Raw genomic sequence first — 14,490 nt, forward strand, 5'->3', positions numbered from 1 at the left:
ATGAATGACTTTTGTGACTGATTATTAGATTATTACATTTGCTACAATCAGGGATCGATGATGAAATGAGGTGTAAACTTGAAGGGATTGTAAATGCAAAAATAAAAATAATTACATTAAAATTGTGGGACACAAAATGTTGTGTAATGGACTGAGCTGTTTAAAGTGATAAACTTTATTAATGCTGTCAAAATTAGAAATGATCTTGTATTCATTTCATTACACAATTTTATTAAAAACTGAAAAACCCAGGTAATATTTATCCTCGCAAAAACATGAAATACATGAGAATCATGAGAAATATCACAATTGTACCTGAGTTAAACCTACTCTTAGAAAATGTATATTGTAGAGTCCACTATGCTACTTAATGTTACATTCAAATTTCTCTTGCCATGCCTTCATGCCATATTTATTCTCGTGTCCTCTTTCTTCTTAGCGGGGAAACCTTCCTATGGACATGGGGTGTCTGTGAGCATCAATGAGAGGTCCCTTCCTGTGTTAAGTTTTGATCTTCTCATGTTTCGAAATTCTACAATCACCGTGGTGATGCAGACCGAGGAGTCGGGCATCGTCAACTTGCACTATACATCTCACATAGAGGAGTGTACGCACAGAGGGAGTAACGTCTTCTATGGCATAGGCCCCACCTTCAAATGGAGAACCATAACCCGAGATTTAATCACGGATCTCAGAAAAGGAATGAATTATAAGGAGAAACAACCTAAAACTAAGAGGAAGTCAAGAACTACTAAAATATTAAAGATATATTTGCAAGGTAGGGGAAGAATTGATAATTTAACGTTATCGAGTAGCAACCACATGAACCAATTCTATGATGCCGCCGATTGGCTGGTCCGACATCAGGACAATAACGGCGGCTGGCCAATCATGGTGAACCGTGTGGTAGACAGCGATATGGAAGAGTTGAAGGCAAACTGGTATTCAGCAATGGCCCAGGGGCAAGCAATATCAACATTAGTACGAGCTTACGAGAAGACCAAGGAGAGTAGGTATTTAAGTAGCGCTATGAAGGGGATTAAACTCTACCAAGTCCCATCCACAGAAGGAGGTGTGCAAGCCAGATTCATGGACAAGTATCAGTGGTATGAGGAATACCCCACCAACCCATCTTCTTTCGTTTTAAATGGATTCATATACAGCCTCATTGGCTTGTACGATTTGAAATCAAGTGCCTCTCAGGAGAACGGACGGGAAGCGGCCCACCTCTTCCAAGAAGGGATCAAATCACTCAAAGCACTCTTGCCAATGTTTGACACTGGTTCGGGGTCAATTTACGACCTCAGGCATATTACTCTGGGGAAAGCCCCAAATCTAGCCAGGTGGGACTACCATGCCACCCACATTACACAGTTACAACTAATAGCTTCCATCGATCCTGATCCGATATTTCAAAGAACACTGGATAGATGGATCGGCTATATCAAAGGCAAACGAGCAAAGCATAACTGAGATGTCAGCAAAGTTATAATACACTTCCATATAGACACCCTGACGGGATATTTCTAGCATCATCAGGTCGATGTGTCCAGTACAGTAGCAGAGGAGAAGAGAGATCCAAGCAAGACATAAATATACATAGATGGGTGTGTATGGCACAATGGTCATTCTGTGCTGATATTAATATCCCCCACAAAATGGTTTGGTTTGCTCGAAATGTTGAAAATATTCATCGTTTGCATCAAGAACACCTTTCCGAAGCTATTTTTTTTGTTGCCCCAAATCAATCATTGGGTTAGACTTCTTCGATATTACAGGTTTTCTTTATGAAAGGTACCGGTTCTTTGCCGCCAATGTATGATGTCATATGCATCATGAAAATCGCACAAAGGGTGCTTAGGGCCAAGGCGATGGCTCAGCACCCCTCTTGAAACTATCACACCATGACATCTGTGATAATTGTCAATTATGACCACAGTAGTAGTAACAGCGGCATTCTTTAAAAGAATAAGACAACAGCTGAAATAGCCTGCTAATATTAAATATTAAAGGGGTGAGGGGAATTCTTCTTTCTTTTGATAATTGAGTGGGGGAAGGGGAGACCACTTCATTCTAACCCTTTGTGGCAACTAAGGATAGAAGGACAGAAATTTGGAGCATTTAATGATAACTGCTTCTCTTAGAAACCATGTATGCTCCTTAACTATGCAACTATTCATGACCTGTTTGTTTTGTTTAGTGATTATAAGGCCAGTTTTAGCTGTAAGATAAACCTGTATGTTCATACAAAACTAAGATGGCTTCCACTTTCTACTGTTTTCATATCTTAAGACTATGCCCTTTTATTCTTCCCTGTAAATCTTTTCAAATTAAAACTTAAAATGTTGTGCATAACATTGAATATTCATGTCAATATCATGCTGTGAACATAAATGTTTGATTTTTTGGGATTAAGTAAGTATATACATGCCTAACCATTAAAAGCTGTGAATGTTAAGTATTACCCTGAGATGTAACAAGAACCATATATGAACCAAACTTTTCAAGCAGAAGAATTTAGCATTGAATCACTCACTAATATTAGTTTTGTCATAGATAACTCCAAAACTTCAGCACAAGATTATTTGAAACCACATATTTTGAAAGCAGTTACAAATCCCTCCCAAAATGATGAGCAGTACAAACATGGTTGTCACAATCAGTGACATGCTTTCCACATTTGCTTGGACCTCATAATCTCTAGAACATTACATCAGGTATCTATTGGCAAAATCTATTGGTGCTCACATGGTTAGTTATTAATAACAGCACTATATATTTACGATCACCCTCCACCCTCTAAGGCAGATGCTAGGTAAATGCTCTGTGTTATTTTCAGCCAAAATGCAAGTTATCTGGATTATTCATTCCTTTAAATAAGACCAGGAATTCCATCCTGTTTTGTTAAAAGTCTTTATAAACTTTGGATAATAACTTAGTCAATAAGTTTTTCACAACTAAAGAGCATCTCAAGTCACCAGAGAACAAGTGAAATTGTGGAGAATTTCAGATTTTTTTTTTCTTCTTAATTCTCAGGTGAAACTGTTTTGTCAGTCCTACCTACAAAAGTGCAGATATTTCCTTTTGACCTTTACACACATCTTCTGTGATTTATTGAATGCTATATTCACACCCCAGGTGGTGGAGTAAGTGTGAATTCTTGAGCAGTCTTAACCCAGAATTTGGGTGGGACAAAGACTCTTTCAGAAGTTAGCAGAATAGATCCTCTTGTGCCTAATCAACAGTCCCCAATGGTTTTCATCATGGCATGATGAAAGCAAATGCTATTGAGAAAGTGTGAGAACTAAGAGACTAATAGCACAGGGACCAATTTGGGCTTGAGGGGACAATCAATTAATTGTTTAAACTCATAATTTTTTATAAAACTATATTTTCCACTGAAATGAAGCAATGGTTAAATATGATGTTGTTTTAGCCACTTTCAGTAAGTTGGCATCTATAGGTAAAGATGGGATGTGTGTTCAGGTCAAAGAGAGGCCATTTTGCTTTTCCCCCATAATATTAACAATAGGAGACGTCTACATAAGGGTGTATGTCATATTTATACCTGTGCTTAACAACATATTAATGTTACATGTGTGATTTGCCAGTGTTTGGTAATCCTTTATTGCTTACATCCGTGATATATGATTCCTTGTGTCACTGGTTTACGTCCGTTTGTCTTCAACGATTAAAAAATTAGCACAACAATAATCAAAATAATAATAGGGAGTCCTCTGTAACATTCATAGAAAGTAGACACTTTTTGCTGAGAGTATTACTGTTAAACTGATCCTCTCTGTTCATCTATATGAGTGGTTGATAATTAGTTTCTCAATGGGGATTACAAAGATTCATCCTATGTGTCTCCTAGTCTGTGTGTGTCCCTCAGTCTCGTAGTTAAAGTTTCCCTGGGATTGATAAGGGTGGACTTTGAATGTGTCTGTTTCTATATCATGGATTGCCAATTAATGTTGCCCCTGGGATTGATAAGGGTGGACTTTGAATGTGTCTGTTTCTATATCATGGATTGCCAATTAATGTTGCCCCTGGGATTGATAAGGGTGGACTTTGAATGTGTCTGTTTCTACAGTATATCATGGATTGCCAATTAATGTTGCCCCTGGGATTGATAAGGGTGGACTTTGAATGTGTCTGTTTCTATATCATGGATTGCCAATTAATGTTGCCCCTGGAACTGACAAGGGTGCAATGTTGTTGTCTCTTTGTTTCTGTGTTTATGTATCCGTTACCCTTGATTGGTTATTAATCTGTTTATTTGCAAATATTTGTATCAAGTTTTTCATCTTCAAGAATCAAATTCTTGATAGAGAAAGTGTTTGGTGACCTTTGAATTGCAAGGCCATTGAGAAAACAAAATTAAGGTCTTTGTTATATAAACATGTGATAATAAAATGCATACTAATCTTATCATTAACAACTAAAAGTTGAGATTTTGTTTAAAAATTGGGCTGGACCTCAATCAATGAACCACCTATTGTTAAAAAAAAAATTACCATTAAAGAGTCCAATGTTGGTGTTACACAATGATGGAAAATGTTTGGTTATAATTATCAATCATTTGAAATATTGTCTTATCTGGGACATCATAAAACCTGATATTCAGAGAATGTTTGTTAAAGTGATGACAAATATGGAAGTAGCATCATGGCACTTAATGCCACTTAATGCCACTTAATGCCACTTATCAAACTTATTACATTTTGGTTTTCTCAAGTCAAGCATCATTTATGCAAGCTCTTTCTTTCTACTTTTGGTTTCACAAAAGTGTTTCATTGTTACAAATTATTCAGCATTTAATGTCATCTTTTTTCTTTTCTTTTTTCTATCCTTTTTCCCCCTTTTTCGTCACATTTTTTTCCCCCCTACCATAGTGGGACAATATCTTTTATATTTGTTTTGGTTTGTTTAGTGGATGTTGGCTCATTGGAAATTCAATCTTGTCTTCATAGTCAATTCCAGGTTTGTAAATAATCATTTGTTTCAGACAAAATATAATAATTTGTACATAAGTGTAAAAAAAAACTATGAAAGGTAACATTAATTCAGTACAACGTGCTGTGTACATTGAATAACAAGTCTTCAATTCAACCAGAATTTATTTCAAATTTTTAAAGTTAGATTTTAATTGGAACTTTGTTATTATATTCATCAAACTAACAGAGGATTTTGATCTGGTATTCACTTACAAAGTGGAAAGATAAAATTTAGTATTTTAGTCTTTTATGGGTTTTTTTAAACAAATTTATGTACTATTGTATTCAGACTCTCATACAGTATATGCTGACATCACGATAATACTCACAGGATAAATGATATATCATTAAAACACAGACTGGAGAGGGTGCAATGGTGATAGAGGTAGAAGAGGGCGGGAGAGAGGATGTGGTGATTGAGGTAGAAAAGGGGGGGGGGGGGCATTTGTCACACTGGCTTTGATTTTGTGTGCTAAACAGAGTAATACAGTCATTGAAATCAAACTTATCTTACGTGGGAGTCGGTTTATCTTATAGACTAAATAGGAAAAAAACTAAACCATCAGAACAAATGTTTATTGGTATATTCTATGTCATATACTATCTTTGGTTTGATTTTTTTGAAAGGAGAATGCAGCAACTTTTAGGTTTTGATATTCAATCTCTGTTTTCAAATGTTTCATTTTGTTCGTATTCATATAACAGTACAATTTGGTTTACTTTAAATATTCCTATAATGAGAGACATTTGATTGAACTGTGGTACTGTTAAAACCTTGGATTGTAGCTTAGCTAGACAAGTAAGAAGTTTATGGTACTATTTAGAGGCTTTCTGTACCCTACCTTGATAATAATTAATTCTTCTTTATTCCCTTTTTCTTGTTTTGTTTTTTCTCCCTTTCATTAGATGTCATTTTGGGTTTATAGTAGAATATTATTTTACGAGCATCACTAGACAGTTCTGTACATCTTTCATGTTACACTATAAGTCAACTATACTGCCAATGCTTACAAGTGTTTCTATTGGTCAAAAAGGTTTTTTCTTTCCCATTTATTTATTAATTTCCAATCGTCTGCGTTGGTATTTTTATTGAGTGTCAATATGATGGCTAAATTTACAGCAACCAGTTTTAAAAGTGACACAAGTATACTTGAGCTTAAACTGTGTTTTGCCAAGCATGTTCACCCCATTAATTCTTGTCCTTGCCTTAAATAGGCTCGGTTAGGCATAAATAGGCTCGGTTAGGCATACAACACTTTTGTATTAAACAGTTGTAACTGGACAGAGCCTACTTTACATAAGTTGGTTGTTTATTTGGTGGTTATACTCTTTACTAGTTTATTAATAGCTAGTTCCAACTTTTGTAACAAAGAAATACTTTGTAGAGTTCCTAAGCTTGCACGAGTTTAATTCTTGACTGACCCTCATTAAAATCATAATGTTCTTACTGCTCCCATGATGAAACCTAACTTTGTCATGTCAGCACTAAAACCTCTTCTGAGTAAGTATGAATAGATACATTGATCCAAGTGTCTTTTTACCTTTTTAGTTTTCAATATGTTGGACTGCAAACTGAAAGGTTGTTCAAACAGTTTTGACTGTTCATTTATTTTATCTTGATTGTGACAAATCAGAATGCTGAAAACTGATGTTTAAATATTTCAAAGCTAAATGCAGTTTGGTTGGCTAGTCTGTTTATCCTGATTATGACCACAACTTTGCATACCATTGTTATTTAAATAGGAGGGCAGACATGTTGGATTTGAGCCTTTCATTGGATCATGTTTAAATTCTGTTTTAAACCATTGTATAGCTTCAAGCAATCTGTTATTGGTTAATTTAGTGATGAACCTATCAGACTCATTTTCAATATTTTTTTTAATGTTTTTAAGACTGATATTCTAAGTGCTGTTATTCTGCACTCTAAATTTCTTCTGATTCAACTAATATATTACATGTAGTAGTTATTGGGAATGGTGTCATAGGGGTAAGTTATTTTTTACAAAACAGTTTTGAAGCTTGGCTCAACTTTTAGCCATGAAGTAAACATTTCCAGGATATGAGCAGTATGTATGTTGCAGGGGTATGCAAACACCCTGGTAGGGAGATATAAATTATGCGATGTCAAAGGTCATGCAAGACCGGACTGTCATATACTATAAGTGCTAAACACTGCAGAACAAGTTCAAGAACAGAAAATACCGTAGAACAAAATTCAGTTCCAAATAACGTGACAGATTATAAATGTTAAATAATATTAAAATGTTTTGAAAATTACTTTTCTCAAATATTTCAAAATTTGCTGATGCTTTCTTGAGTTGTAAGATGAATAAGTTTCTTGTCATACTCACATAGATTTTTTTATAAAAGCCTGCTCAATTAAAGAAAGAAGCAGTTTCCTACGACATTCTTCATTGCAATAGGGTCAAAGGTACAGAGCATTGCCTGCAGAAAATGTGTTTGGCATTATTGGTAATTACTAACTAATGTAAATTAATAATCACTTTTAGCTTAAATATAACATTACCATGAGCTATGTAATAAGCACTTTCACCCTTCATTGTTTTCTGGTAAAAGTCAATATACTGTATAAACTCGCCCCAAATTTCATAGGTTATTAAAAACAAAAAAGGGTCTTCCAAAATGCTTGTTGCGAGGTTGTATTCTGTTAAATTGTTTTCAGACGATATATTGAACTACTTTAAGCAAAAAAATAGAATATTGTTAATTAGTATGTACAATTAACCAACATTTAAAGTTCATGTCTATTGTCCCCTCCAGGGCCCACATGCACAATGTCTGCTCTTTCATATTTCTCATTGGTAAGTGTGCCTATAAGGAAGGACCTCTCATAGTGTCTTTCCTCTAATAATCCTATCCTTTTCTTGGTTACTTCTAAAAATGAATTCATTTTGGTTGTGTAAAAGGTGTACACCATGACAGAATTGGTAAAAATATGGAATATCAAAATTAATCTCTCTCGTAAACTCTGTAACCTTCATTATCAGACATCAGCTACTTTAGCGCTGGCAGATTCTTTTCATAGTAGGTTGGTCACCAAACAGGAAGTTTGTCAAATATTCATTTTAATGTCTAATTATATTTCCTTCAGTTAACTTTTATTTGAGGATTGTTTATCATGTGATGAAGGCAAAGGTCATATACATAAAAAATATACATAAAAGTGGAAAACATCTCATTTTTGTTTCTATTTATTTTTATTACTTTTCTCTCAATTCCATGCCCATGATTTTCTATAGGGAGGAACCCTGTGTGTTCAGATTCATGTTAAATTCACACACACTTAGTCCTGGGATCACCTTTGTATGCAAAATGTGTGATGGGATTACCTGTGTCTTGGGATCTTGAAGAAAAATGATCCACAGAAGAAGTGAAAATAAATATCTTTGTGAACATTTCGTACAAAAATAAAATACGCAACATATTTGTGAGATAAAAACAAGAAAACTTCTCCACAAAGAAAGACAGATTTCACTGTTCATCGAAGGTACGGACTCTATATACAAGATGTTAATGGTCATTTTATAAATTAGGACTGAATGTTATGAGTTGTGTTATTCGAGTTACACTATTTATCAGAAAGACAGTTCCGTTAATGGCAGTATTATAAAAGAAAAAAAATGGTATATGGAAAAAGCAATTATTTTCTATGTAAATCTCATAATGAAGGAGCGTGACCGTATAAAAACAGTGAATGTTTCAAGTAACATGATCAAACTAGTCTTCTCATACAATAGAAACACGCGGAAAGGCACAAAGTTCAACTCCATAATGCATGGAATGTCTGATATACATAGAACCTAATTTGTTAAAAAAGATGGAATTAAGAAGTTATTTCTATATAATGTTAATTAATACCCTGCTGTTTGGAGCACACTTGAGGTATCTAACTGTTCATAGTTCAGGTGGGTTTCACACTTTCCCTTGGAAATACCAAACTCTACTAAATATAACATGAATTAGTGCACGCTCGTACCTTCCAATGTACACAAATTAGCTACCATTCTCAAATAGATGGTTGTTCAGCACATGATGGGCCCTGCCATCCTTCATAACATGAACATGTACACTGTGTTTCATGGTTGTACACAATTGAACTACCGTTCTCAAATAGATGGTTGTTCAGCACATGATGGGCCCTGCCATCCTTCATAACATGAACATGTACACTGTGTTTCATGGTTGTACACAATTGAACTACCGTTCTCAAATAGATGGTTGTTCAGCACATGATGGGCCCTGCCATCCTTCATAACATGAACATGTACACCGTGTTTCATGGTTGCACACAATTTAACTACCGTTCTCGAATAGTTGGTTGTTCAGCACATGATGGGCTCTGCCATCCTTCATAACATGAACATGTACACTGTGTTCCATGTTTGTAGGCATTATTCACTTTACTGTCAGAGCTCTTCCCTGCCCCAGATGTGGAACACCCAATAATATCACCAATGCATCTTCCATGCCCTGAGCAAGTCACCTTGCTGCATAGTGAGGCAGCATCAACCACTTCTTTGACAAATGGGCCCAAGAATGTATTTAGGTAGCTCTCAAGTTGCAGGCATGACTGCAGACTGTGGGTGTCGTTGTGGTCGCCCCAGAAGATGACGCCATTGGTTCCCAGCTCTGCTGCCTGGAGGATGGTATTATTCAAATCAGCCTGTGCACAAAGCAGAAATAAAATAAATAAATAAGCATACAAAGTAGATACTTTAATTGACGAATAATGAGATTGTACCATGATTCCTGAATGCCTTCTGAATGATTCCTTAATGTCTACAGCGGAGTTTTGAGGGCTAGGGAATGGTTAAAGACTGTGTGGTACACGCAGTGCTCAAATTAACGGATGGCACCAATGGCAAATCGAATTAACTGATGGCACCAATGGCAAATTGCCATTGGTTTCAGTACCACTGTCTGAAATACCCTTCAAATTCATAAGTTACAGATGGCAACAACTGCCATGCCATGTTTAATCAAGTTCTCCTAGGTGCCCTCATCATTTTTCTTGATCAATAGTACACTTCAGTATCAAACTCAAACATGGTCTGAAACAAAGTAAAACAATGTCAGAATTGGCAATTATAAAGCTGCAGGAAACGTTTAGACATTGTATTATGAACGCTGGTGTTCCAGATTATTCCTGCTTCCTGTCATTTCAGTACATGTTTACTCATAGTTTGGGAACAAAAGCCTTGGAGTCCTTTCAATATTTTTGAAAATTGTTTTGATGCCATTTTGAAGACTGAAACATTCCAAGATTGACCTGTCATTTCAATGAAAATCTGAAGCTCTTTCTAAAAATGCCCTGAGAAAGCTGTTTTGCCCCTCTCATCATTTGCATCCTTTGAGCTCTGGGTTTGCTGTCACTGCAGTATTTGCTGTCACTAGAATCCATCTGTCCAGATGCAGCTGTTTCCATTCTACTTCAGCAGAACCAAGAACATTCTTTCCACATATTTCTATTCTCGATGAAAAATTCTAAAGCCTGTTCTATTGTTTGTCTTGAAATCAGTCTAACATTTAGCCATCACCTGGTTTAGTAAATAACAACAGCAATTGACTGCAAAAGAGTAATAACAAGCATTGTGCATTGCACCTGGTTAAAAAGTTAAGACAAGAACAAATACATGTTTTTTGCAGTTCGTTTACCAATGTCAACATACAAGTGACAAGAGAAAAATTTCAATGAAATTATTCCCAAAATAAATCAGTTCATGAGGTTTGTAAACAATATTATCTAAAATGGGCAACCTAAGGGGTTGAGTTGGACATTGATGAAAGAATCTCACCTTTGTGTAGTACAATCCACTGTGAGAATAGTTAAATCTAGAGTAGGCAAAGATTAGTGCTTGGGAACATTGATGAAAGAATCTCACCTTTGTGTAGTACAATCCACTGTGAGAATAGTTAAAATCTAGAGTAGGCAAAGATTAGTGCTTGGGAACATTGATGAAAGAATCTCACCTTTGTGTAGTACAATCCACTGTGAGAATAGTTAAATCTAGAGTAGGCAAAGATTGGTACTTGGGAGACGTTGGATATTTTTCGAACACGCAAGGCTTCCTTTATGTTACTCTCAACGTAGGTATGGTAGTCACTCCTAGACCCATACAAGTAGATAGATGGGTAAAGTGCAGTACAATCTGCAAAGAGCCATTTGAGTTTGTCATTGGTTAGAATAGCCTTTGGATTACAAGCGTTGCTTTCTGTGTATCTGTTATAGCAGGCAGGATAGTGATAAAATCCCAATCTGGCTCCTGGTCTAAGTCGTTTAACCAATGATAGCGTACTCTCCAAGTAGGATCTAGCCGCTTCCTCAAATTCTATTCTGGCAACCAATTCTACCTGATCAGAGCTCCAGTCCGGATGATTCTTCTGCACCAAATCCAGGGATTTATGACAATAGATTATCCCAGCCAACAGGTTTTGATCCCATGATGGATGCCACAGCTCCCAGTCAATAATAGCAAGTCCAGAAAAGTTTGCATTTGGGATGGCAGAAACGATGTCTTGTGCAGCCTTTTCTAAATGTTGTGTTAAATTTCCAAGCTAAATGAAAATGAGAAATTTGTTATGAACACTGATAGTATGGTTCCATGAGGACTAGATATTTTTATTATTTCAATTAAATGGGTAAAAGCTGATTCTCTCTGTCATCCAGCTTTGCTCATTTACACTGTAACCCAGGCAAAGCAAGTTACTGTTCAGTACGAACATTATTAACTTTTAAGTACAGATTTTTTTTTACACAATCCACAAATTTGATTTGTAAACAAAGAGAGCTCCAGTGAATAACCAAAGATCTTTGGTATAACACTGTACACCAAATAAAACGCTACTTGATGATTGTTATAGGCTCAGCATATCAATGAAGTCTATGGTAAATATAGCATTAGTGACACTTGACATATATATGGCATTTAGTCATAAATAAGTTGTTCTAACAATGAATTTCAGGTAAGTCCTGTTCTGTGTTGATACTTTTTCAGGCTGTATTCTAACACGTGTCAACATGTGCAGCGACAACAACGCGTGTAGGCTATGTACATTACATATGGAGGTAAACGATTGCACCATACCTACACTCAGACTGTATAGGCTATAGATCTATTTGTTTACAAACATGGTTGTGTCTGTTGGCTTGTTTATAACAGAGCTTGACTTCCTCATTCTTCTCCACAGGATAATTATTATGGACAGGAAGTACCTCATCATAATAATAAATCATTGTAGGGAACCAGCTTTCAAAACTGAAAATGATGATTTACGCTGTTATTATAGACATCACTTTGTGCACCTTTATAATGGGAAGCACCATAGAGCTTTACAAGAATTGCTTTTGGCCGACTATACAGTAGATGCATCACATGTTATTGTTATGAGTCTTAAGTTATGCCTATTCTTCCTAAAACATATATTGTCATCGACATATAAATTAACATGGACAGACTATGTAAATGAGGAGACACAAAAGATAATGTACCATCCATGGAGGGTCATGTGACTTGCGCCCTTGTAGCACTCAACTCTTGTATTACTCCTTTAATGTACATTCTCCAGCAACTTTGATCATGATGCCATAGCTTCCACATTCCTTGTGAAGCTACACTAATGGTGGAGTCTAGCTAAGTGGTACAGTTTTCCAATGTTTACTTCAATTTTCAATTCAAAACTTGCCAATTGGAGTATTTCTTTCAAACAATCGAACACACGCAGCTTATCTGGACTGTTCACAAGTGGGCAAATGTACACACAAGTCGCAGACCACATGATTCGTTGTCCCTTAGCAACACAACTGTCCATGTATATGATATGACATATGATATGACAGTGGATGCTCAGATAGTAGCCAGGGCTCATGCAGATCAATCTTTCTTGAGCAAATAACTGTAAATGCCCATTGTGGCGTCTGAGCATTGTCTACGGAACACTAAATCTCTTCGAACTGACAAAGGGTTGTATAATATGTTAATAGCACCTGGAAGCATGTCACATGACCCTCAATGGTTGGTACGTTTTCCAAAAGTGGAACGAGGGTTCAAGTTCATATCAAATTTTATGTAAGCCTAGCCCTTTACTGTAAAGGCCTCAGCTACCAAGCTACTGTATAGCCCTTGGCATAGTCTACCAAATATCATACTCTGCAAAAAATATACAAAGTGGCTATTCTTACGACTGTTCGTAGGAATAATTTCCAATTACGCATGCGCAGTTGCTATTTTTATGACAGGAGTACTATTTTTTACGACCAGGAGTAACAATAATTTCCGGTTAGGGTTAGTTTTAGGGTTAGGATTGGGGTTTAGGGTTAAATTTAGGGTTAGGGCTACCCCTACTACATGCGCAGTTGCTTTATTTACTTTACTGCGCTTGAATTCGCCAGTGTCGTAAGAATAGTTGATAAATAATTGTTACGACTAGTCGTAAGAATAGCCACGGCCAAAAATATATGCTAAGAAAGGGGCATAGGCCTAGGCCCTAGCAACCATACCAACCTGAGGTAATCCACCATTTACTGGCACCTTTGTATATTTGTCAAAGTGGGGATAAACACCAAATACTAATTGGCTAAACAGGACCAGGGCATCCCCTGTTTTGCTCCCATTTGCATTCGAGGTGATGCCAAACTTTCCTAACTGGAGATCAATACCAAATTTGTCTAGGCATTCGTAAGTAGGAAGGTTCCAATATGCAGAGAATGCAATTTCTTCCATTTTAGGCACCACATTCGCAAAAACGTCCTCCTCTTCTACGGTTTGGAGTGACTTTGTTGGATCTAGTGGACCTACAAAACTTTTCGAAATTGCATTTGATTCATCGCGGAAGTGGCCCTCACGGAAGTGCGAGTCACTAACTACGATCTCAAGAATAAAAATTAAAAGAGCGAATGTACTTGTCGGTGATTTCACCATTTTAGGTTATATTTTCGCTTAGAATCCGTACTGGAAGATCGGTGGAATTGACTAAGGTGGCAGATTCAACTGGAAGGGTTCAAGGTCAGCGAACAAGTAACATGTAATCAATGTGTTGGACAGTTGGAAAAATCTTGCTTCAATGCCTGGATTACCAAGTAGAAGTTAGCAACATTTCAGAGAGTGATTTACTCCAGTGTGTTGTCACTTTGGTGCAAAAACATGGCAGACTCGACAGTCTCATACAAGGAGCAATTTGTGCGAACTGCCCATTCTCGTGATGCGTGCATTTACCAACACCCCCCCCCCCCCCCATTATTTCCACTTCCGTTTTATTATATCTTTATTGAGTTGTCCTTGAAATTGAAATTAACTGTCAATATGTTATGGATGACTGTATGGTTCATGAAAATAAAACTTTGTAGTAAATCCTTTCTCACCCCACCCCACCCCCCCCCCCCGGACATTTTTGCCAAGATCTAGACATTTGCTTTGAATAACAAATAACAGTTTTTTTTCGGAAAAAATTATAACCTGCACACAAAATCTGAACA

At 36.5% G+C, this 14,490-nt stretch overlaps 2 protein-coding genes across 9 annotated transcripts in view; one reads left to right on the plus strand and one right to left on the minus strand.

The window, feature by feature from the left end:
- Window positions 1-8,196, plus strand: part of LOC139976475 (D-glucuronyl C5-epimerase B-like) — a 107,123-nt gene extending 98,927 nt beyond the window's left edge. For all 8 annotated transcript variants that reach the window (XM_071985252.1, XM_071985249.1, XM_071985253.1 and 5 more), the window contains one exon: window positions 440-8,196. In XM_071985252.1, coding sequence (XP_071841353.1) covers window positions 440-1,473 — 1,034 coding nt within the window. In that variant the 3' untranslated portion in view covers window positions 1,474-8,196. The remainder of the gene's footprint in view (window positions 1-439) is intronic.
- On the minus strand, window positions 3,925-14,079 carry LOC139976476 (hyaluronidase-1-like). The gene is made up of 3 exons (XM_071985258.1): window positions 13,520-14,079; window positions 10,989-11,573; window positions 3,925-9,681 (listed from the first exon to the last, which is right to left on the minus strand). Exons 1-3 carry the CDS (start codon window positions 13,934-13,936, stop codon window positions 9,316-9,318), a joined length of 1,368 nt encoding a protein of 455 aa, XP_071841359.1. The 5' UTR covers window positions 13,937-14,079; the 3' UTR covers window positions 3,925-9,315.
- Window positions 14,080-14,490: the final 411 nt, after the last annotated feature.

This window comes from Apostichopus japonicus, chromosome 11 (assembly GCF_037975245.1).
Source record: "Apostichopus japonicus isolate 1M-3 chromosome 11, ASM3797524v1, whole genome shotgun sequence".
Lineage (NCBI taxonomy): Eukaryota > Metazoa > Echinodermata > Holothuroidea > Aspidochirotida > Stichopodidae > Apostichopus > Apostichopus japonicus.

Excerpts from the sequence above, each read along its gene's own strand:
- LOC139976476 (XM_071985258.1), bottom strand. The coding sequence starts at position 13,936 with ATGGTGAAATCACCGACAAGTACATTCGCTCTTTTAATTTTTATTCTT. Across the intron at positions 11,574-13,519 it reads TAAATGGTGGATTACCTCAG|CTTGGAAATTTAACACAACA; the intron begins GTTGGTATGGTT and ends ATTTTCATTTAG. Across the intron at positions 9,682-10,988 it reads GTGGATTGTACTACACAAAG|GCTGATTTGAATAATACCAT; the intron begins GTGAGATTCTTT and ends CTTTGTGCACAG.